This window comes from Coregonus clupeaformis, chromosome 33 (genome assembly GCF_020615455.1).
Source record: "Coregonus clupeaformis isolate EN_2021a chromosome 33, ASM2061545v1, whole genome shotgun sequence".
Classification (NCBI taxonomy): domain Eukaryota; kingdom Metazoa; phylum Chordata; class Actinopteri; order Salmoniformes; family Salmonidae; genus Coregonus; species Coregonus clupeaformis.
Window position 1 is genome coordinate 29,960,876 of NC_059224.1, and position 25,575 is coordinate 29,986,450.

The 25,575-nt window shown below is 42.1% G+C and overlaps 2 protein-coding genes across 3 annotated transcripts in view; one reads left to right on the forward strand and one right to left on the reverse strand.

The window, feature by feature from the left end:
• On the forward strand, positions 1-24,235 carry LOC121548976 (rho GTPase-activating protein 18). 2 transcript variants are annotated; one of them, XM_041860715.2, is made up of 15 exons: positions 1-243; positions 7,186-7,388; positions 8,854-9,089; positions 9,425-9,482; positions 10,367-10,533; positions 11,192-11,357; positions 11,491-11,582; positions 11,771-11,848; positions 14,496-14,655; positions 14,819-14,901; positions 15,002-15,208; positions 17,991-18,137; positions 18,611-18,738; positions 20,454-20,509; positions 22,727-24,235. In XM_041860715.2, exons 1-15 carry the CDS (start codon positions 200-202, stop codon positions 22,816-22,818), a joined length of 1,917 nt encoding a protein of 638 aa, XP_041716649.1. In that variant the 5' UTR covers positions 1-199; the 3' UTR covers positions 22,819-24,235. The 2 variants fall into 2 exon arrangements, with proteins under 2 accessions (XP_041716649.1, XP_041716648.1); XM_041860714.2 differs by lacking the exon at positions 1-243 and adding an exon at positions 2,105-2,338.
• Positions 24,124-25,575, reverse strand: part of LOC121549160 (enoyl-[acyl-carrier-protein] reductase, mitochondrial) — a 5,066-nt gene continuing 3,614 nt past the window's right edge. The window contains exon 9 of the mRNA XM_041861030.1: positions 24,124-24,522. Within this exon, the coding sequence (XP_041716964.1) occupies positions 24,362-24,522 (161 nt within the window). The 3' untranslated portion in view covers positions 24,124-24,361. The remainder of the gene's footprint in view (positions 24,523-25,575) is intronic.

Here is a 25,575-nt window from a genome sequence, read left to right on the forward strand (position 1 = left end):
CTCTTTGGGGGCTGATTGCCTACGGTGTGTATGCTCTGTGTGAGTGTGTGTGTGCGTGTGTGTTTGACTGTGTGTGTACATTAACACCACTCTGCAGCACATGGCAAGGTGAGCCATGGAGTCGAAGAGGTCCTCCCCTCACATGGGATAAGGGGGTTCTCCTCCCCTCTGCAAATAGAGCGTTGGACCTCGACACAAAATGGTTACCATGGTTTCCAAATTCGTCTATTATCTTCATCTAAGGTATGGAACCGATTTTAGGGCTTGTTTTACTGAATGTGTGTCATACTGTATCTATTATGGGATATGGACTTGAGTGACTTATGTGTCGACTGTGTTACAAGATCTCTGAAAACACATACTATCCTTTTTTATTTCTGATGAGGTTCTGTGTGTTGAGACAGGGCAGCTTGGTAAACGGTGGGACTTCATGGAATGTAGCTACTAAGGTCATTCCTGATAGTCCTTTAGCCATGAGAGATATAAAGTTGACAGAGCTGCAGAGGGCAAAGCTGTCAGAAATAAGAAATGTGAAATATCAGGAATAACAAAATAGTAATCCATAGGCGCTAAATCATATGAAGGCTATTGTTCCGGCAAAATAAATATATTTGTCACCAAAGAACGTGAAAAATATTGTGTTGACTTTCCAAAGCTTGTGCAGGAAGCCAAGCAACAACACCTCTGTCATGTGCAGATTCAGTTTCACTCCATTCTTGTACCTGCTGGTGTACATTTCACCTTGGTAAGAGCTTTTCTCAGATCATAGTCCACACCTGTCCAGAAGGACTGAGATGGAACGTTATTAGTCTAATATCAGGGTTCAAGTGTAACATGCCAAGAATATAAATGTTTCTGTTTAGTGAATTCACACAGCGTTTTGTTAGGTGTTATCACAGCAATGGATCCAGATCCTTTTGAGCATCATTGCCAGTGATTCTTACACAAAGCGATTTCCTCTGCTGCACCTGACATTCACAGAACATTGTTGTAACTGACCACCAGATGGCAGTATAGAGGTAGCCTACTAATTTACTGTTGCATGTTAGGCCTTTGTTGTAATGGCCAGTGCTGCTCAGATGTCAAACCTATGAGGCATGTTGGAGCTGGTCTGATAACTTTCCACACCATTATAACCAAGAGAGGTCTTCCGATTCAGCCTGCCAGACTAATGAATATTCACTAATTGATGGCAACAGAATGTAACCGTTTGTAAGTGTAACATCATGGCTTTGTCTTCTGGCATGCACTAAAGGCCCACATGTAAATATCTAGTTCTTCAACAAACAGTCATTTGTAGTATGGACATTTACATAAATGTCACAAAATACATGAATTAAATAATATGTAACAACAACATGTTTGTACTGCCGTTATTACCGCGTTACTACACAGGTATAAGATCAACGTAATGCAGGCTTAAATGCCATGAATCCATATCACTAGACAGTAGTCACAGAGGACCTCAGATCCATAATGGTGATTAGAATGATTAATTCAAATTCACAAAGTACAGGTGAAATGACAGGGAATAAATCATTATAGTGTATTATACTGCATAATACATCATGATTCATATCAGTATAGGCCAAAGATTAGCTATAATATACTGTAACTTGGAATATTAGAGTAGTAAAACATTATTGTGCCGTTTTCAGGTTTATGCCTAATATATGCCATTTAGCAGACGCTTTTATCCCAAGAGATGTACAGTCATGCGTGTATACATTTTACATTTTACGTTACTTAACTTGACAAATGTATGACCCAGATAGGATATCAGTATTGCTGGGGCCAATGGCTGGGGGACCATATAAAGTACGTAGATAAGATAGATGACTGGGACAAGAAAGAAAGTGATGTTTTATACGGTTTTACAGGTCTGACCCCGCCCAAATTACACCGCCCAACAGCATTCTGGGCGGTGCTTTCAGGCATCTGTTGATTATCCATGTGTGAGTTTGTTTTGCATGGCCCGGTGCCCCTTGTGCGCAGAGTTTGTATATTTTAGACCATTACATTGGTACTTAAGTGAAATGTACACTCACCCGGAGCACCGAGTCATGCAAAACGAACTCTCCCCATGTTGTTAGGGGAGGCAGTGAGATCATTGAAAGAGACAACTCCCCTCACACACAGCACAGCTCTCCTATTCCTGGAGGCTGTACGTTCAAAGTTAACTGCGAACTTCAACAATAATACGGCATGAGTCGGGCAACATGAGTCACCAGCAGGACGCCAAGGGAGTCATCTTGACCGGATATTTTAGCAATAGTGAAGTTTTACCGCCTGCCTCGGGTGTCAAAAGTGCCGAAGAGATCGAGTCTTCATCGCTGAGGTGAGCGGATAGTCTGTTATTGGCCATAGCCTACTCCCTACTGTAAGTAACGTTGTAACATTGCCGCGTGAATAGTTAAGAAAAGGTGCAAAGGTCTTCCAGTTGCCCAGTTTGTAACCTCTAACAGAAAGAACACTCAGTGTAGTCCCCAAGTCGCCCCTGACTTTTCAATGTGTTGACACATTGTTACCATGTTGACACATTGTGTGAAATTAAATGAGTTCTAGACTAAACAAGCAGTGTAAATACAGGCGTGCGAATGATAATGATGAGGATGAAACTGTTTATATGATATGTAAATCATAGAAGTAGGCCTACAGTAGTCAATAAGTGATTTTTCATATGTAGGCTACACTACGTCACTATGCCGAAATCAGACTGTCCAAAAACCCCTCGTTTTATTAGGCTAGAGAACTTGAGAGCAAACCCTAACACAAAATAGATATTCTGTTTATTTACACAAACTTTGTTTGTTCTGCACATGTTTAAGAAAGTGTAAACACTATCAAATAACAAACTCCACGCTTACAGGGTGAGGACACACACACGAAGACAGCACTAGCCAGTTGAAACATGATGCTGTTTTTCCAATTCAAGAGGCCATCTGTAAAAGCCAGTGTCTGTTATAGGCTGCAGCTATAGTGGATGAGCCCTGTCATGAATGCAGGTGCCTCCACTCTCCAGCTGGGTCTGAGGGTCCCCAGTGGCCCTACAGAGGGCTGGCCCGGCCAAGGCTGTTTTGGATACTACATACAGGGGTCTGTCTGTACTACTGTGCCATAGTAGCACCATCCATAGTTGGCATGGTGTGGCAAATGTGGCACCTACCTCTCTTGTTTGTCTCATGTGCCAGTTCAATTGGTCTTGCTTCTGCATGGGAACAGAAAGATAAAACAAAAGTCTAACTGGGTGCATGTTGTGGTCAATGAATGTTGTCCAGTTTGTTGGAATAATAGCCTGCAGTTAAATGTTTGTTATAATGAGAGATTTTGCCACCAGCTTACTGAGTCATTTTGGTCTTACTGTATGAACAAGTCACCGGTGGTACATAATTGACTACTCTCCACAGCTCTTTTGTTTTCCACTTATATTGAGTTATTAGATAACTATTCATTCCATGTAGACAAATAGAAAGAACAGAGTACAGCCCTTTTAATGAGTTGATAACGAAACAGTTTGTTCACACAAGTACAAAGAATGTGATATACAGATGGGTGTGTTGGTTCTTTGTGCCTGCATGTGTTTATTAAGTTAGGTTGTAGGCATTCATGTTTTGACCTTCAATTTTTTTTCACTGTATAGATGTTATATAGAATAGGCATTCATTAATAATTGATCACGTCTTTTTGTATTCTTTACATAATGTTGTGGGTCAGGTTATACCCAATCAATAAGCTCAGCCGGTAGTATGTTAGCTGTTTACTCCGACTTGAGTTTCTAATGTCCAAAACATTTTACATTTTAGTCATTTAGCAGATGCTCTTATCCAGTGTGACTTACAGTAGTGAGTGCATACATTTTCATATTTGTTCGTACTGGTCCCCCGTGGGAATTGAAGCCACAACCCTGGCGTTGCAAGTGCCATGCTCTACCAACTGAGCTACACAGGACCACAAAAGAGCAGGGTTAACAGGTTCAAGTCAAGGCCAAGTGAACAGCCTGTGTTATGATTTCCAACGAATCAGGTGAGCGGCTGAGCTTATTGTGAGTGAGATATAATATTGACTCAGGGACCACCTACCTTAAAATACCTGCAGCAGTGTTAACATGATGATGATGATGAAAACACATGGAGTCAATGCACAGAATCAACACAGGTTATCATCATAGTGTTATTGCTGCTGTTTGTGTTTTTATAGTTTTTCCATTAGCACAGCAGCACTCTTTACATTTCCTGTTGTTCCCAGGTGTTGGAAAATGTATTTCCACTTACAGTAGAGATTATTCTTACTTGTGTTCCTATTATTATTTAAATCCTTTATCATTAAACTGCCAACAATGTCTTTTGAACGTCATATGTATTTAACATTTTAATATCTCTGCTATTTTTAAAGTCATGTCCCCCTCCGTCCTTGACATTTCCTAAATAAGTATATTTAACACATTGACGTTTTTAGAATTTTGATAACACAAACATAATTTGTGTTATAGGCAGTTTTAGGAGTACATCTCACGGCGCAGTCTCTGAGGAATACAGTCACGCCTCTTTGAACAGGGAAGGGTTTGAAAAGTGTTCTTACCCTATTTTCTCTACACAGAGGAACATACACTATCTCAAATCCCAGAACCCATCACTGGGGGCTTTCCCATGCAGTCTGTCCAATCCAGCTGGCCCATATGACCGCAGAACTTTGGCCTCAGTTCTTTGGAGCTGTCGCCATGGTGCATCCATTCACCAGGCACCACAGCATCTGCCCCCACATCTTGTACATGTGTTAAACCCAGCATATTCTCCAGTCTCCTGGAAATGACATGTCATCTGAGAGTGTACTCAGGCAGTAAGTATTATACAGGAGATTGGAGGGTCAGTCAGACTGAAACCCAGCAGTAACGTTCCATGACTGTGGTTGTCACAGCAACCAACCGGCTTGGGCCCATGTGTCCCTGTATTACCTGTAGTGGATGTTTGGAATGTGCATTAGGAGTTAAGTCAAACTTGATTGCTAGTGCATGTGATTGACAGTAGTGTAATCCCCTGTTTCCATTACAGTGCTAAACCATGCATGTTCTGCCACAGTGCCACTATGTATTTTAGACACCTGTTGTCACCACACTTTGCCTCACAGTAGCACACTCAGGTTAAGGTTTAGTAAGCCTCCGAGATGGTACAGTATACCTGTGCCTCTGCCGCCTGACCTGCACTGTCAGTTCTTCTGTATGAATGGATCTAGAGTATACTATGGCCCCTCTCCTTTGTGTCTGTATGCAAAATGACCAGGCACTAAACAGCAGAGAAAGACTACGTTGTTTCCCCTTTTGTCCTTGAGCACTGGCAGTTTGTCACTCTTGGAGCCAGCAAGATAGCTGACCTTTCTATGTGAATGGGTCTGGCTGTGGGGTAACATTGGTGCTGTGTACATTGCTGGGATACTTGACTTTCCTTCCTTGTCCTCTTGATATCAAACCTTGCATGTGCTCCTAATGGGGAAGATGGTGTTTGCATTTCTGTCTTGGGATGGTGAAACACATTCCGCTTTCTCCCTGCACTCCCTGGTCTTTGTTCTATTTATTAGCACCTTATTCCCCTCCAAACCAAATGTTTGTGCTGTGTTTTAGCTTGTTCCCCATAAAGGTTTGAATAAATAAAATGTTTTCCAACCCTCAGATTCTTCCAGAATTGTTCAAACATTGTGGAACTATTAACTAGAAAACAGACAGCAATTGGTTTGTGACAGCATTTCCTCAACAACCTCTATGAATTTACGATTTGTAAAGGTGTTGTTTATCCAGGGCCAGAAATGTCAGGCGTTACTGATACCCTGTGTATTTCCTGTGGCTGGGAAGGAGCTGAGGGCTGACTCATTTTACAACCTCCACAGACCTCAGGTGAGGCCTAATAGGCCTGCAGCTCATTTATATTCTGCCCTGTCTATGACCATGGAACTCTTCACTGCGAGAAATAGACCTCAAAGCCACGAAGAACACTCTGTAGGCCCATAGAGCTGGTTTTGAAGCTCATTTGTACTCTTTAGTTTGAGGTTATCAGATATTATTTCTGTCACCTTGGATGTGTAAAACATTAGCCTGGCTTGACCAAGATTGACCGTGTTTAGTATCAAGTGCGTAAGCAGCAGCAGTAATTTGGGAGTGTGGAACCGCTGAGGTTTCATGAATTATTTTTGCCACTCTAGGTGTCCCTTTAAAGGTCCAATGCAGAAGTTTTTTAAATCTCAATATCAAATCATTTCTGGGTAACAATGAAGTACCTTACTGTGATTGTTATTAACTAAAATGGTAAAAAATAATCAACAATAGCTTCATAGCAAAGAGCAATTTCTCAAGCAAGAATTTTGCTAGTACTGTCTGGGAGTGGTTTGAGTGGGGAGGGGAAAACTCAAAATTAGCTCTTATTTCTTATTGGTCTATTCACTAATTTACTGCATGGTGATGTCACCATGGATGGCCCAAACTCCCTCCCACCAAAACAGGCAGAAATTTCAGGCAGTCTTTTCGAACAGCTTTTACACTAAAAGGACATTATCATAATTTCCACAGTATTATTCCAACCTCATAGTGTTGAAATGTATATAAAACACAGGAAAATCACATTTTTGGCTGCACTGGGCCTTTAAGTGCAACCACCAGAACTATTAGGGGGAGGGGGGTGTAGCAGCTCTGATGCCCATCAGGAGTCCTCTTTGTGCTTTCCCTGGGTTCACACGCATGGCGAAGCCTATCTGGAGCAAGCCAAGCCCACAAGCCCACGCATGCATTATCTTTAAACTAGTAACTTGGCATTTTGGAATAAATGAAAGGATCTAGGCTGTGGCCAGCTAACAGCAGCTGACAGCAGGGGTTGCACAGAACGACGTGCTATAAGTGTGACTCGGCCAGAGGAAAGCAGAACTGCTGCACTGACTGACTGAAATGAGTTAACCCTTCATGTTCATGCTAAACCAGGTTCTATGTGGAAAATAGAACTTGGTTTAGTACCAGACAACCACCCAGTTTTACTCATTATTAGTATGGTATGACTTGTAGTATTTATAACTCATCCTAAAATTAGTACCAGATAACCACCCAGTTTTACTCATTATTAGTATGGTATAACTTGGAGTATTTATAACTCACTAATAAAATTACTGTGAAATAGTACTCATAATACTCTCTCCTTCTTTGTCCACCAGTCGCAGGACAGGCCACTACAGTGTCCAGAACCGGGCCAAAAATGTCCCGGGAAAGCCCCCGTACCACCGCTGTAACTCCCAGGACTCGCTGGACGAGCTGGCCATGGACGACTACTGGACCGAGGTGAAGAACATCACCCTTAGTGGAGAGGGAGAGGGGGACGCAGAGCCACAGGAGGAGGTGCAGCTTAAGGTGCCTGATGGTATGGAGCTCTACTCTATAGCAGGAGTGTCCACTGGAAGGAGAGAGGAGATGCAGGTTGTTATAGTGGAAGGACCATATGCCCTTTCCTTCACCTTAAGTTGTTGAACTACTGCTTCAGGGTAACATTTCACCATGTACATTATATGACTAGTGATTTACCTAGATCACTGTCTGAAAGGATTATTTTATACTGAACAAAAATATAAACGCAACGTGAAAAGTGTTGGTCCCATGTTTTATGAGCTGAAATAAAAGATTCCAGAAATGTTTCATACACACAAAAAGCTTATTTCTATCAAATTTGGTGTAGAAATGTGTTTACATCCCTGATAGTGAGCATTTCTCCTTTGCCAAGATAATCTATCCACCTTACAGGTGTGGCATATCAATAAGCTGATTAAACAGCATGATCATTACACAGGTGCACCTTGTGCTGGGGACAATAAAAGGCCACTCTAAAATGTGCAGTTTTGTCACACAACACAATGCCACAGATGTCTCAAGTTTTGAGTGAGCGTGCAATTGGCATCCTGACTGCAGGAATGTCCACCAGAGCTGTTGCCAGATGATTTAATGTTAATGTCTCTACCATAAGCCACCTCCTACGTTGTTTTAGAAAATTTGGCAGTCCGTCCAACCGGCCTCACAACCGCAGACCACGCGTAACCACGCCAGCCCAGGACCTCCACATCCGGCTTCTTCACATGCGGGATCATCTGAAACCAGCCACCCAGACAGCTGATTAAACGGAGGAGTATTTCTGTCTGTAATAAAGCCCTTTTTGTAGGGAAAAACAAATTCTGATTGGCTGGGCCTGGCTCCCACATGGCTGCGCCCCTGTGATTAGGGCCTAATTTATTTATTTCAATTGACAGATTTCCTTATATGAACTATAATAAAGTAAAATCGTTGAAATTGTTGCATGTTGCGTTTATATATTTTTGTTCAGTACATACAGTAGAGCTGACTGGGATAGTCTGGTCTGTTGTCCAGCACATGTTGTTTTGCAATACCACCACATAATGATTTATTTTCTTTCATCCACAAAAGACAATAGCCTTGCTTGATCCTACAGGATCAGGAAATGCCTATAAATAGCACTGCAGAAGTATATTGTTTATTAGGTTGACATTCATTGTTTTGTCTGGAGAACGTAAAGCAGGAACTTCCTTTTGTTTCTGTTCTTTTCTATAACAAGATGGTTGGTGTTAAGGGGGTAGGAGGGAGATCCTTCCCTGTTTCATGTCTTTCTCTATTCCCACACCTCAGTACAGACAAATTGCATAATATAATAGTAATTGCACAGTAATAATCTATGAATTACTTGTTTGTTCCTTTATTATTAAATACATTGCTGTGCCCTCTCACTAGTCTTCAGGCCTACACCCATGTCTTTACCATTAACATACTACTGCTCTTTTGGTGCATCATCAACTCATAACACTCAACTTGTCTGTCTGTAGAGGGGGAACAGGAGGAGGCATGGCTGATGGAGGCAGGGCTGGCCACTCTGTTTGACGAGTCTGCATCGGACCCCGAGGAAATGATGGGGCTGTTGTCCACGCTGACGCGCACCCAGGCCGCCACCGTGGAGAAACGTGTTGAGAAGCTACAGCAGACCCTCAGGAAGAGGAACAAGCAGCACCAAGTACCTGACGTCAGAGACATCTTCAAACTCCCAGGCACGCCGGAGTCAAAGGTCAGCCTGCCACCGGTCCCGTTAACACCCCAAAAATCAGTCATGCCTGAGATGCCTCGCTACAGAACAAACCCAGTGACTTGTTTACCGTAGTTAGTTAACATAATTACTAATCACAATGTCTGTTAATGGACACCTGGATGTGAAGTAATACGTAACTGAATATCTTAATATTATGCAAATGAAGGTCTTGCACTCACAATTGGTGCAAAAAATATAACGACTTTCTACAATATCAGCAGTTATGCTTAGTTGTTTGATTCATGAATTGATCAAAATAAGCTATATTGAATTGTGATGAGAGCCTTTTTTTGTTCTGTGTTATGTTACTGGAGGATGAAGCAAAGTCACCAGAGAGAAGTGAAAATAGAATAAAGGATATTACGACAGATGGTATGTACCACAAGTTCTACTCACTAAATATGTGTCTGGTCATGTTGGTCTATACCTATAGAAAACATCACTGACTCATCACTTAACAATCTGCCACACAAATGAACTGGTATTTCTATACACTGCATTGTTGCTTTTATGTGATACTGTAGATTTCCTGAAATGGTTCATGATCACAGGAAGCAGAAGTGAAGATTCTACGGAAGAGCTGCTGAGTTGAGAAGATAACTCAGCAGCACACACACACACACACAGGAAGCAGGGACATTGCCTCTCTCCGTCTGTTCCCGCCACCCCTCTGACCTTAACATGAAGGCTGTCAGGAATCTGCTCCCTATCTTCCATTATACACATGCCTGCTATTCCTATTAGTGGAGATGGCCGGGAGGCACTGCAGTTCTGTGTCCTGGTGTCAGAGCCAAGGCCTTACATGTCTGTCTGACATGGGTCACGGAGGGCAGACTGGCTCTCTGGCTGTTGACTGCCACAGGACTAGTCGTTGTCCCTTAGTGTCCCTTCAGTGGGCAGCACAGTCACCACCACCTAGTTCTAATCTCCCCAGCTCCCCACTGCTGACTAAAGACTTTGTCCCATCTGTGGACTTTCACACATCTAATTCATAATTCATCATGTAATCTCTTGTCTCACTATCAGCTTCTAGTTCTTCTCCCTTCCTTACTGTGCTGTTGGTCTAGCTTTTAATGTGTCCCAATAATAACTCCTGGTGTGTGTGTGTGTGTGTGTGTGTGTGTGTGTGTGTGTGTGTGTGTGTGTGTGTGTGTGTGTGTGTGTGTGTGTGTGTGTGTGTGTGTGTGTGTGTGTGTGTGTGTGTGTGTGTGTGTGTGTGTGTGTGTGTGTGTGTGTGTGTGTGTGTGTGTGTACAGGTCAAGCGACGGGGCTGGGGAACGGGGCAGGCCCTGCTGAGCAGCGTGTGTCTGAACCTGAGACAGACATCAACCTAGAGGTGTCCTTCTCTGATCAGGCCCTCAGCTATAAGGAGGACTCAAAGGGCAGTGGCGAGGCGCTGACAGACGCAGATGACAAGCTACCTGTGAGTACCCTTTAAACATTAACACCACCACACAGATTGACTGAGTCGCTCAGCCGGAGCAAAGTTTACATGCCAAAACAGGAAGTGTCACTCGTCAACATAGCAGGATCCCATGGGCCAGTTTGGGACAAAGGATTTCAAATATTTGTATGTTTTTTGTCAGAAGCAGGAACTTTGCCCTGTAGTGTTTATGGAGTGAAATATGTTTCTGTGTTTACTTAGCCTACATCAGCAATGATTGACTAAATTATGATTTTATATTTATATAGGCCATCATTTACAGCGTTATTGTAGGCCTACTGATTGTGTACAAATGTAAGTTATATGACATTGAATGATGTCATTTGCACAGAAGAGAACATTATCAATCAAAACCTTTAAATAGAGTTTTTGTGTCATAATACATTTCACAGTCAAAACTGTACTAGCCTACTGGTGTTTCGGAGTTCTGTCTCTTGTTCTAGGGCCACCTGGTGGTGACACTCAAGTATAACCACAGATACTCCAAACAATGTCCAAACAGTGTCCATCTGACCTTGTCCAATAAGAAACGCTTGTTTTCATCTTCCATTGCAAAATGTTTTGCTACGGTGTGCACTAATGAATACAACCCAGTTTTGCTAATTGCTAATGTAACCTGTGCTTCTCTGTATGACAGAACTTCAAGTTAAGGAGAGACAAGACAGGGCTGACCAAGGCTGGGGACCTGTCCCCTCAGGACATGAAGAAGGTGCACCGCCTGGTGCTGATAGAGATGACCGCTCTGTTTGACACGGCAGGCATCGACCTCAAGGCCCACAAAGCAGTCAAACTCAAGGTCAAAGGTAAGCCAGTATGTTACAACTGTTAGCATGGAACACAACTGTATAACAGTATATCTAAGAGCCCTGATGACTGTCCCATTGACTATCCCATCAAGCTCTGATGAAATAAATTTTTCTTGTGTTTGTGTTCTAGAGTCTGGCCTGTTTGGAGTTCCCCTGGCCACCCTGTTGGAGCAGGACCAGAGGAGACAGCCAGGGACCAAGGTGCCAATCATACTGCAGAGGGTGAGCAGCACAACCTCTCATTAACACAGTCAGTGGTTCACTGATCCTGGTTCACTTTAATCGCACGGTACGTCTGAATGTGTGCTCTGCAGTAGAAATCTCTGCAGGTTGCTGTAGGGGTGATGGTATTGTCATATGTGTTGTTGATTTGGTGGTTAAAGCTTATAAGAGTGTTCTATTGTTTCCAGCTCATCTCTCACATAGAGGAGGAGGGTCTGGACACAGAGGGGCTTCTACGGATACCCGGAGCAGCCACAAGAGTCAAGGTCATTGTTCATCATTGTTGATAGATGTAGTCCTGCTTTATTCAATGTCTGGGGAAGGATTTGCATGCTGTGACAACAGCTTAATGTACTGTAGCTGTAGGGAAATAAGAATTTGGCTAATGGAAATGTTAGTGTGGTGACAGACTGTCAAAATCAAATCAAACTTTATTTGTCACATGCGCCGAATACAACAGGTGTAGACCTTACCATGAAATGCTTACTTACAAGCCCTTAACCAACAATGCAGTTCAAGAAATAGAGTTAAGAAAATATTTACCAAATAAACTAAAGTAAAAAATAATAAAAAGTAACACAATAAAATAACAATAACGAGGCTATATACAGGGTGTACCGGTACCGAGTCAATGTACGGGGGTACAGGTTAGTCGAGGAAATGTGTACATGTAGGTAGGGGTAAAGTGACTATACATAGATAATAGCGGGTAGCAGCAGTGTAAAAACAAATGGGGGGGGGGGGTCGTCGTCAATGTAAATAGTCCGGGTGGCCATTTGATTAATTCTTCAGCAGTCTTAAGCTGTTAAGGAGCCTTTTGGTCCTAGACTTTGCGCTCCGGTACCGCTTTCCGTGTGGTAGCAGAGAGAACAGTCTTACTTGGGTGACTGGAGTCTTTGACAATTTTTTGGGTTTTCCTCTGACACTGCCTAGTATATAGGTCCTGGATGGCAGGAAGCTTGGCCCCAGTGATGTACTGGGCCGTACGCACTACCATCTGTAGCGCCTTATGGTCAGATGTCGAGCAGTTGCCATACCAGGCGGTGATGCAACCGGTCAGGATGCTCTCGATGGTGCAGCTGTAAAACTTTCTGTTCTGATTGTGTAGTCCACGATCAGCTCCTTTGTCTTGCTCACATTGAGGGAGAGGTTGTTGTCCTGGCACCACACTGCCAGGTCTCTCACCTCCTCCCTATAGGCTGTCTCATCATTGTCAGTGATCAGGCCTACCACTGTTGTGTCGTCAGCAAACTTAATGATGGTGTTGGAGTCGTGTTTGGTCACGCAGTTGTGGGTGAACAGGGAGTACAGGAGGGGACTAAGCAAGCACCCCTGAGGGGCCCCAGTGGTGAGGATAAGCGTGGCAGACGTGTTGTTGCCTACCCTTAGCACCTGGGGGCGGCCCGTCAGGAAATCCAGGATCCAGTTGCAGAGAGAGGTGTTTAGTCCCAGGGTCCTTAGTTTAGTGATGAGCTTTGTGGGCACTATGGTGTTGAATGCTTAGCTGTCGTCAATGAACAGCATTCTCACATAGGTGCTCCTTTTGTCCAGGTGGGAAAGGGCAGTGTGGAGTGCGATTGAGATTGCGTCATCTGTGGATCTGTTGGGGTGATATGCGAATTGGAGTGGGTCTCGGGTATCTGTGATGATGCTGTTGATGTGAGCCATGACTAGCATTTCAAAGCACTTCATGGCTACCGACATGAGTGCTACGGGGCGGTAATAATTTAGGCAGGTTACCTTCGCTTCCTTGGGCACAGGGACTATGGTGGTCTGCTTGAAACATGTAGGTATTACAGACTCGGTCAGGGAGAGGTTGAAAATGTCAGTGAAGACACTTGCCAGTTGGTCCGCGCATGCTCATAAGGTACTCTACCTCAGGCGAGCAATACCTCGAGACTTCTTTAATATTAGACATCGCGCACCAGCTGTTATTGACAAATAGACACACACCCCCGCCCCTCGTCTTACCAGACGTAGCTTCTCTGTCCTGCCAATGCATGGAAAAAGTCATTCAGCCACGACTCAGTGAAACATCAAATATTATGTTAGGATATTCTTGATCGTAGATCATCCATTTTGTTTTGCAATGATTGCACGTTGGCCAATAGAACGGATGGTAGTGGAAGTTTACTCACTCGCCTATGAATTCTCAGAAGGCAGCCCGACCTCCGCCCCCTTTTTCTCTGTATTTTCTTCACGCAAATGACAGGGTTTTGGGCCCGTTCCCGAGAAAGCAGTATATCCTTCGTGTCAGACACGTTAAAGAAAAAATATTTGTCCAGTGCGAGGTGAGTAATCGCTGTTCTGATGTACAGACGTTTTTTTTCGGTCATAAGAGACGGTAGCAGCAACATTATGTACACAATAAGTAAAATAATAAGTTACAAACAACGCGAAAAAACTAACAAAATAGCACAGTTGGTTAGGAGCCTGTAAAACGGCAGCCATCCCCTCCGGCACCATTATGCATGTGGAAGGTATCATGAGTGTTGTACTGTAGGATGATGAAGCCTCCAGTGTGAGTGTGTGTGTGTGTGTGTGTGGACGTGTTTAACTATACTTGACCAGAAGTCCCCACAAGAATAGTAAACAAACAAACATTTGACCAACTGGGGACATTTTGTTGGTCCCCACAAGGTCAAATGCTATTTCTAGGGGCTTTACGGTTAAGGTTAGAATTAGTGTTAGGGTTAGAATTAGGTTTAGGGTTAGGGTTAGGAGCTAGGGTTAGTTTTAGGGTTAGGGGTTAGGGTTAGGTTTAGGGTTAAGGGTCAAAAATAGGATTTTTAATGGGACTGAATTGTGTGTCCCCACAAGGTTAATTGTACAAGACTGTGTGTGTGTGAGAGGGAGAGTATGTGTGTGTGTGTGTGTGTGTGTTAACATGTGACCTATGTGTCTGGCTGGCAGGCAGTGTGTGTGGAGCTGGAGGGGAAGTTCTACGAGGGTCTGTTCCCATGGGAGAGTCTGAAGCAGCACGATGCAGCCAGCCTGCTCAAGCTCTTCATCAGGGAGCTGCCTCACCCACTGCTCACTGTGGAGTACCTCAGCGCATTCATCGCAGTGCTTAGTCAGTCCCCCTATACATTATGAACCACACTTTTTCTCACTATGGTGCACTGTATGTATACTCATTTAGAATTGTGTCTCGATTCTGTTTGAGTTTTGTCTTATGTTGACTTATGGATTAGTAAACCAATCCGTTGTGATTTGTTTGCTTGCCTTACTCACAGAACTGCCCACTAAGAAGCAGCAGCTGCAGGCTCTCAACTTGCTGGTCCTGCTGCTTCCAGAGTCCAGCCGTGATACACTAAAGGTAGATATATCTACTTTCTCTGTGCTAGTTCTCTAGCCAATACAGTATAGTCTCATGTTGTCTGTTGGACACATTGTAATGTATCTTATGGTGGTTTCAGGCGCTGATGGAGTTCTTTCAGAGGGTCATAGACCACAAAGAGCAGAACAAGATGACCTTGAACAACGTTGCCGTGGTGATGGCTCCAAACATCTTCATGTTTAAAGGCTTCCGCAACAAGATCAGTGAGCAACAGGAATTTTCCCTGGCCACAGAGACCGCCAACATCGTCCGACTACTCATCAGATACCAAAACCTGCTCTGGACGGTAGGCTCAAGTCATGGGGCCTCATTTATCAATATTGTGTAGAAACTATTCTAAAATACTACTTACGAACAGAGTTTTGAATGTTCGTACGTATAGAAAAAGTATGATTTAACAAACAATCCTACAAGCATCATACTCACACACTGGTAGGAGATAACCATTGATAAATACCAATTGTTCTCAGCCTCAGTGCTCATGCATAACCTTTGCTATTTGCATTTTTAAACACCCATAATTAACCACATATGGTCAAAATCATAAAGCCTGTGGGGATTATACAGCGCCGTACCATGAAATACAATGTCGCAACCAAAAAAGCTAAGAAAAATATATATTTTCAGAGAACAAATAGAGGTGCTAGTGTCAGAGATAAAGTACAACCAAAAGGTGTTATTTGTACCAGTCAAAAGTTTGGACACACCTACTCATTCAAGGGTTTTTCTTTATTTTTTACTATTCTCTACATTTTAGAATAATAGTGAAGACATAAATACTATTAAATAACACATATGGAATCATGTAGTAACCAAAAACGTGTTGAACAAATCAAAATATATTTTATATTTAAGATCCTTCAAATAGTCACCCTCTGCCTTGATGACAGCTTTGCACACTCTTGGCATTCTCTCAACCAGCTTCACCTGGAATGCTTTTCCAAGAGTCTTGAAAGAGTTCCCACAAATGCTGAGCACTTGTTGGCTGCTTTTCCTTCACTCTGCCGTCCGACTCATCCCAAACCATCTCAATTGGGTTGAGGTTGGGGGATTGTGGAGGCCAGGTCATCTGATGCAGCACTCCATCACTCTCCTTCTTGGTAAAATAGCCCTTACACAGCCTGGAGGTGTGTTGGGTCATTGTCCTGTTGAAAAACAAATGATAGTCCCACTAAGCCCAAACCAGATGGGGTAGTCATGCTGGTTAAGTGTGCCTTGAATTCTAAATAAATCACAGACATTGTCACCAGCAAAGCACCCCCACACCATAACACCTCCTCCTCCGTGCTTTACGGTGGGAACTACACATGCGGAGATCATCCGTTCACCCACACCGCGTCTCACAAAGACACGGCGGTTGGAACCCAAAATCTCCAATTTGGACTCCAGACCAAAGGACACATTTCCACTGGTCTAATGTCCATTGCTCATGTTTCTTGGCCCAAACAGGTTTCTTCTTCTTATTGGTGTCCTTTGGTAGTGGTTTCTTTGCAGCAATTCGACCATGAAGGCCTGATTTCACACAGTCCACTCTGAACAGTTGATGTTGAGATGTGTCTGTGTCTTGAACTCTTTGAAGCATTTATTTGGGCTGCAATTTCTGAGGCTGGTAACTCTAATTAACTTATCCTCTGCAGCAGAGGTAACTCTGGGTCTACCATTCCTGTGGCGGTCCGCATGAGAGCCAGTTTCATCATAGTGCTTAATAGTTTTTGCGACTGCACTTGAAGAAACTTTCAAAGTTCTGTAAAAATAAAGAAAAACCCTTGAATGAGTAGGTGTGTCCAAACTTTTGACCGGTAGTGTACTTCCAATGAGTACGCAACACTCACCAATAAGCCATTCATCCTCAACAATTCCCTCCTGAAGGCGTATAGGCCAACATTACTGTTCTGCAAAATGAACGAGTCGTGCGTGCCACCTGGCCACCACATTCAGCAGCGTCTTTTGCGCATCACATAACCTATCATCTGCACATAAAGAGTGGAAGCCTTTTCTGTTCCCGTAGTTGAACTCGTTTTGGGATGGGGCTTTTATGGTGATGTGGGTGCCGATGGCAAAGGAAACCCTCTTGACTTCAACCTGTTGTGCGATGATTTATGGAAATTGTATGTTACAGTTCGTTTTGCGTATGATTGCATCCAAAACATTGGCTCATCGAGGGATGCGAGAATCCGATCGGCAAGCTCCCGCTGAAAAGTGCCCGTTGCCAAAAACCCGAGGGTGGATAGCACTTGGATGTCAGTGGAGGCTGCTGAGGGGAGGACGGCTCATACTAATGGCTGGAATGGAGTATAATGGATGGAATGAAGTGAATGGAATCAAACACATGAAAACCATGTTTTTGATACCATTCCATTTACTCCATTCCAGCCTTTATTAGGAGTCGTTCTCCCCTCAGCAGCCTCCACTGGTGGATGTGCATCGGAATGGCATGTGTCTTAAATCCTCGCAAAAATCCTATAAGATTTGTTTGGGAAACGATATCTGATGAGCCAATCTGTACTTTCTGGAGAAAAAAAGAGTCCCACCTGTCTGTAAAAACGTGCACTCTGCGAAATGCAGTGTTTGCCAAATCCTCCAACAGAGCAAGATAAGCCTATCATTCGATTTCCCATAGTCTTTTATAGCATTTCAACAATGGTTTCACTTTCACTTTTTGCCTATAATTTAACAAATGACTGTACTTTATATGGACTATTATCGTAACAAATGCACTGATGTGGTGAAATGATATGCCTGTCAAGATATGTTGCATGAATTCACAATGGAAATACAATGACATCGAAAATGATTTATTTATTACTCTCATAATTTCAGACATTTTCAACATGTATTTTCCCCATTCTATGCTTGACAAATAGTTTCCTTATTCTACCACTTGGCACTATGCGTACGCATGGTCAAGCAAATGTTATATATATTGATACATCTCACACTTTGCGTGGAAATGATCCCACGCATGGTTTACGCACAGTTTTGTACTTTATGTATAGGCCTACTGTACGTAATTGGTATGGCTCTTCAATGTCAAAATGTGTAATTTTATCATACATTTTTCACTTCAGATTCCTAAATTCATAATGAATCAAGTCAGAAAACAAAACACGGAGAACCAGAAGAAAATGAGTAAAGACCGCGCCATGATGAAACTCCTAAAGAAGATGGCCTATGAGCGAGAGAAACCAGAGAAACAGGAGAAACCCCTCTCCGAGGTGAGGGCAGCAGTAGCAGACAAAGGCGTCTGTCTGTCTGTAGCACCTGTATATGGAAATCCAATTGGCTCTGCGACCGTACTGAAAAGCAGTTATAGCTGAGGGGAACACCCATGCTGTTGAATGAATCAAGAGGAGAATATGTGAATGACTCAAATGCCTTCTGCGCTTCCTGTTTCAACTGATGAAAGAGGAAGTGGCTCCCCTGTGACACCTAGTGGATATATGTAGAACTGCAACTCCGTTTTTTTATTGTTTGAAAAATGACTTAATAATGAAGAAATTGCATAATGGATAATATGGATTCATTAAGAAATTGCATTATATAAGGCAATTTTCAATAAATGCTTGATATTTTGTATAAAAGTATAGCTGATGTACAGTTTGTATTAGTGTAGTATTGAGTACAGTAGCGACACTATAGTATTATGATGGTTAGCTGAGACATGTCTGTGTTGTCTTTCCCCATGCAGGTGGACAGTAGTTCTCAGGGCTTCATCAGGGTCCAGGCCCCTCAGTTCTCTAAGGTCTCCATGGCTGTCCAGCTGACTGAAGAGTTGCAGGCATCTGATGTCCTCAGCCGCTTCCTCAGCCAGGACAGGTGAGAACAACACCCCTCCCTCCCCCCTGTCCTCCCAGGGGCACTATTGTCATCCTGTCACACACCAAAGGCTTGCAGCCACATAATGATAACTCTCAGCCCACTCCCTCACACAGGGCATTCTGAGTGCAGTTAAGTTACACTACAGAGACATTTACACCCTGTTTGTGTTGTAACTGAGCAGCCTATGGGAACTGTTATTCCTGCTCAGCTGAGTGACACTGCACGGCATGGCTCTGATTTCTCTGTATCTGTATGCTGCCCTACAAAGGCAAAACGATGCTGATTCATGATTTCGACAGTGGGCTCCAAAGGTATTGGGACAGTGACACATTTGTTGTTGTTTTGGCTCTGTACTCCAGCACTTTGGATTTTAAATGATACGATGACTACGAGGTTAAAGTGCAGACTGTGAGCTTTAATTTGAGGGTATCTTTATCCATATCTGGTTAACCGTTTAGAAATTACTGCACTTTTTGACATAGTCCCCCCCATTTTAGGGGACCAAAAGTATTGGGACAAATTCACGTGTATTAAAGTAGTAAAAAGTTAAGTATTTGGTAGCACGCAATGACTATATCAAGCTTCTGACTACACATTTGTTGGATGCATTTGCTGTTTGTTTTGGTTGGGTTTCAGATTATTTTGTGCCCAATAGAAGTGAATGGTAAATAATGTATTGTGTCATTTTGGAGTCACTTTTATTGTAAATAAGAATAGAATATGTTTCTCAACACTTCTACATGTATGTGGATGCTACCATGATTACGGATAATCCTGAATGAATCGTGAGAAAGTTACAGATGCACAAATATCATACCCCCCCAAGACATGCTAACCTCTCATCATTACAGTAACAGGGGAAGTTTGCATATTTTTTTGGGGGGGGGGGGGTGTATGACATTTGTCACAATACTTTTGGTCCCCTAAAATGTATTTCTAAACGGTTCATGCGATATGGATGAAAATACCCTCAAATTAAAACTGACAGTCTACACTTTCACCTCATAGTCATTGTATCATTTCAAATCCAAAGTGTTGGAGTACAGAGCCAAAACAACAACAAATGGGTCACTGTTCCAGTACTTTTGGAGCCCACTGTATGACCCCTAAAATGCAGATACTGCACTCTGGCTTTGTATGACCTTAAACAACTATATGGGTAATGCAAAGGCAAAGTGCAGTATCTACAATCTAAATATGTTTATCCAACTTTCTTGTTGTTTTTCCTGTTTGACTTTGTATGGTCATTTATTTGACTTGGGTCATAGGTCAAATCAGTGGTCATGGTTGATATGTAGAAAAAATTACTTAATAATAAGATAATACATCAGTGCATTATCACTTATCTACCTACAATATATTTGGCTGGACAGCAAATAAACTTTAAAGCCATTTTTCTCAGTTTCCCTGTTTGCGTACTTACTGCTGTTTGCAGTCAAAACAAGTGCAGTAACTGCGGTTTGCCTTGGTTTCTACTTGGATTTTGTAGTTACTGCAAATTTCATACTCCATTTTCTCTGAAACCAGAACATTTAGTCACAAGATAAAACAGATACTACAAAGCCTGATTTCAATCTTAACTGGATTTTGACCAAAAGTGCGTTTTGCCTTTGTAGGGAAGTATAAAACTCAACTGTTTTGGAATGTTACTCTATTTGTAACATGGGTTTTTGTTTACCCCTCAGTATGTTGTCTGTGTGTGTGTGTTCTAGCTCTGTGTCTGTGAAGAGAGAAGATCTGTGCCTTTATGAAATAGGAGGGAATATCCGTAAGTATTGCACAGTGGCGTACAAAGTCATTTAACACACAAACCATCTCATACAGTTGAAGTCGGAAGTTTACATACACCTTAGCCAAATACATTTTAACTCAGTTTTTCACAATTCCTGACATTTAATCCTAGTAAAAATGCCTTGTCTTAGGTCAGTTAGGATCACCACTTTATTTTAAGAATGTGAAATGTCAGAATAATAGTAGAGAGAATGATTTATTTCAGCTTTTATTTCTTTCATCACATTCCCAGTGGGTCAGAAGTTTACATACACTCAATTAGTATTTTGTAGCATTGCCTTTAAATTGTTTAACTTGGGTCAAACGTTTCAGGTAGCCTTCCACAAGCTTCCCACAATACGTTGGGTGAATTTTGGCCCATTCCTTCTGACAGAGCTGGTGTAACTGAGTCAGGTTTGTAGGCCTCCTTGCTCGCACACGCTTTTTCAGTTCTGCCCACAAATGTTCTATAGGATTGAGGTCAGGGCCTTGTGATGGCCACTCCAATACCTTGACTTTGTTGGCCTTAAGCCATTTTGCCACAACTTTGGAAGTATGCTTGGGTCATTGTCCATTTGGAAGACCCATTTGCGACCAAGCTTTAACTTCCTGACTGATGTCTTGAGATGTTGCTTCCACATAATTTTCCTTCCTCATGATGCCATCTATTTTGTGAAGTGCACCAGTCCCTCCTGCAGCAAAGCATCCCCACTACATGATGCTGCCACCCCCTTGCTTCACGGTTGGGATGGTGTTCTTCGGCTTGTAAGCATCCCCCTTTTTCCTCCAAACATAACGATGGTCATTATGGCCAAAAAGTTATATTTTTGTTTAATCAGACCAGAGGACATTTCTCCAAAAAGTACGATCTTTGTCCCCATGTGCAGTTGCAAACCGTAGTCTGGCTTTTTTATGGCGGTTTTGGAGCAGTGGCTTCTTCCTTGCTGAGTGGCCTTTCAGGTTATGTCGATATAGGACTCGTTTTACTGTGGATTTAGATATTTTTGTTACCTGTTTCCTCCAGCATCTTCACAAGGTCCTTTGCTGTTGTTCTGGGATTGATTTGCACTTTTTGCACCAAAGTACGTTCATCTCTAGGAGACAGAAAGCGTCTCCTTCCTGAGCGGTATGATGGCTGCGTGGTCCCATGGTGTTTATACTTGCATACTATTGTTTGTACAGATGTACGTGGTACCTTCAGGCATTTGGAAATTGCTCCCAAGGATGAACCAGACTTGTGGAGGTCTACAATCTTTTTTCTGAGGTCTTGGCTGATTTCTTTTGATTTTCCCATGATGTCAAGCAAAGAGGCACTGAGTTTGAAGGTAGGCCTTGAAAGACATCCACAGGTACACCTCCAATTGACTCAAATGATGTCAATTAGCCTATCAGAAAGCCATGACATAATTTTCTGGAATTTTCCAAGCTGTTTAAAGGCACAGTCAACTTAGTGTATGTAAACTTCTGACCCACTGGAATTGTAATACAGTGAATTATAAGTGAAATAATCTGTCTGTAAACAATTGTTGGAAAAATTACTTGTCATGCACAAAGTAGATGTCCTAACCGACTTGCCAAAACAATAGTTTGTTAACAAGAAATTTGTGGAGGGGTTGAAAAACAAGTTTTAATGACTCCAGCCAAAGTGTATGTAAACTTCCGACTTCAACTGTATATCCTAGGTGCCATTTATAGTTTCTCAAAAATAATGACTCTATTACATGGTATTATCTGTAAAAAAAAAAAAAAAGAACATAAAGCAAAATGTCAACATCCTACAGTAGACTGTGTATTCAGACCATATTCTGCTGTAAATTCAAAGTAGTACCATACAGTAAGTCATTTTAAAGATGTTTTAAGGACATGGTTCAAATCCCAGCAGAGCGTCACCTTCCCAATAGATGTAGGATCTTAATTTGAGCCAGTTTGCTACAGCAGGAAAAATATCCTGCAGCAACAGGAAATGTGAATTATTATGTGTATTATAATTAGTGGACATTTTTGTAGGGGATGATACAGGGAAAATCAAATCAGAAATGTCAAAGTAGAAATTACAAACGTCAGAAGCCTTTTTTAAACCTCAAATACACTACAAGTTTTGAATTTCCTGCAATGCAGGAAAGTTCTCGTGCAACAGGGTGATCAAATTAAGATCCTACATCTGTATGTCAGACAGTATCCGATTAGTTCTTTGCTGTGTGTTGTTCCTGAACAGAGGAGCGCTGCCTGGATGAGGAGACCTATATGAAAGACCTGTTGGAGCTCAACCCCAGTGCAGAGTGGTTCATCAAGTGCATCCAGAGATAGGATATCTGAATGCTCACACCCTGCCAGCAATGTCTTAAAGGAGAACGGACGGGGGTACCGCAAGAGAAAAGGGAAACTTCAGCTAATGTATATCCACTTCACCATGACATGCTAATGACCACTGGACCCAAGACAGGTATTACAGTGTTAATGTTGTTGTCCTTTGTAGGGCTGTAGTTTAGAGTAGAGTTTATGCAGATGAGGGCTCTTCCTCTGAAATGGATGCCCTGTGATGTGTTAGGTCCACATGTGTATAGGGTACTAACTGATTGACATGTATGCTACTGGAAGTCCAACTGTCAACGCATGAGGAGTTGGACAATTGTGACTGAGGAGAGCCACTGAACAATAATCTGTGATAGGTCTGTGTGTTGATGATAAGGGCAATTTACTATACCATCAAGGTACTGGATTAGTTGATCGTAATGATCAATACAGTAAATGGCCAAAAACCAAAGAAACAGTAGTATTATAATGGGTTGCTATAAAAATGACAAGTTTGTCAGACAACATTGTTTTTACATTCAATGATAGACATGCAAGATCTAATTGAACCACTAATATGATTTGCTGTACTCTGTAGCTCATTCTCCATTGTAAGATCATCAACATGTAATATGCGTGCCTCCCCTAACTAAATTTGTGTTTTACTGTAGTTCTTTGTAATGGTTATATTCATTGACTCGTTCCATTTTACCCAAATACTATCCAGCGATGTCTGTAATCAGCAATGTCAGTGCTTAATGCAGATAAATAGACGGTTACTAATTTTGTGATATTGAATGATATATCAAAACAATTCTTCCCTGTTACTTCTTTAAATTCACTGCCAAATCATAATGTAGGGTGAGCTGAAGTGGTTTACAGATATAACACTCCTTAGTTCTCAAAGAGGGTATTCTAGCCCCAGTTTGTATTAGGCACTTATCTGTGGGGTCCCTCTGAGCAATACCTCTCCACTGTGACTTCTGTCCGTTTCATGTTGACCATGTAGACAGAATATGACCAGTGAAAGAGACAGCCAATCAAAGAGATAACGTTAAATACATTATTTAAATGTGTTTGGTAGTGTCAGTTCTCAAGCTGTGGTCCTAAGCTAGCATTTCAGGTCACTTCCTAATAACATTAACGTGTGGTTCTCAAAAGATACTTTCAATGGAGGGAACAGTTTAAAATAATTTAATGTGTATGTCCAAACATTTCAATTTAGAAAGCAAAAATGATATAACTACAGATATGACTGTGCTGTATGAACTGTGCTAAACAATGTGATTTTTATACCCTCTCCCTGCCCTTATGTTGTGCTTTATATTGTAAATATGACTGTTGAAAGATGTCCCTTTTGTTGTTGTATACTGTATGTTCTACGGCTTCTAAAATGACCACTAAACATTTTGTAAATAAATGTGTAATTGCGCCTTTTTGGTGTGTGTGCGCTTATTTGGTATAGTGCAACAGACATAATAAATTAAAAATGACAATAAAAGAAAGCAAAATAAAAAGTTTTCCTGAAGGAAGATACTGTGTTTTGTTTTGCTTGTGACTACATGAGTAGTACATGTTTCCTTTGATGGGCCTGTATGGTGGCCTGGATGGCTTGGCTGTAGTGGTGGAAGGGAACTTGGACACACTGAGGTGGCTGGAGCTGGCCAGACTTCATTAGGCCACACACAGAGGTCACCATGGTCTGTAGCTGCATCACATCTGCTGGGGACAGAGAGACACAACACCACCCATATGGAAAAGATATAGAAGATTTAACAAGATTATTCTGTTCTACCTGGAACGTGTAAGTAATACATATGGCAGCAAATACACTGAGAAGATTCTTGTAATATCTGACATACATGTAGTTAACATTTAGACATAACAGAAATGTTAATTGTATAAAAAACACAAGAGACAAGCTAAGCCTTCTAATGTCTCACATATATATAGGACATACACATTTCAAAGCTCTTGAATACCGCTGTCTGACGTAACACTTATTGAAGAAAGAAAGTCCGCCACGAGGAGGAGGAGCAGTAGGAGGAAGGTGGAAAGCAGAAGGAGGGGGAAGGGGCTAAAGAGGGCAGGAGAGGGAGAGGAGGATAAAGAGGAGGAAAGGAGGATGAGGGGGAGGAGAGAAGTGGAAGACAGAGGGGGAGGAGAGGATGAGGGGGAGGAGGAGGTGGAAACGCCTTTATGCGCAAATGTTGAGATAATAACCATCAAATCAAATTAAACACGCGATGATATGTTGTGTGGTCCCCACTACGACTCGGGAAAGCATGCATTTTGTTAGGCTACAGATTAAATAAGTGATGAGTTTAATACTCCTTTCCAATAAATATCGAGGGTCTTATTCTGGTGACATGATGATCGTTGCTTGGCTGCCGTTTTCCCCCACAATAATCTCTAGGCTACCCGCTCTGTATCTGCGGTCTGTTGGCTAGAGCGCATGTACCAAGACCAGAGCGGGCACATTTGCTGTATAACGTAACAGTTTTTGTGACAAAACCATCAGTCGAGTTGAAAATGCAATGAGAAACCCATTTAAATTGTATTTTTCATTCGATACATGGGAATTTGGGAATTTCACAGAAAAAGTTTTTTTTATGTGCACTATGTCATCACGCATAACCTTTTATCCACAAACAATCTGACGGAAACATCTCTGGTGGGAAGATGCGCATATTGTTTTATGCAGATTTTAGAATATTCGCATGAAAATCTGTTGCAAATTTGATGGAAACCTAGCTAGTGACAAATATCAAA

Excerpts from the sequence above, each read along its gene's own strand:
- LOC121548976 (XM_041860714.2), top strand. The coding sequence starts at position 2,220 with ATGAGTCACCAGCAGGACGCCAAGGGAGTCATCTTGACCGGATATTTT. Across the intron at positions 9,090-9,424 it reads CAGGCACGCCGGAGTCAAAG|GATGAAGCAAAGTCACCAGA; the intron begins GTCAGCCTGCCA and ends ATGTTACTGGAG. Across the intron at positions 9,483-10,366 it reads AAAGGATATTACGACAGATG|GTCAAGCGACGGGGCTGGGG; the intron begins GTATGTACCACA and ends GTGTGTGTACAG.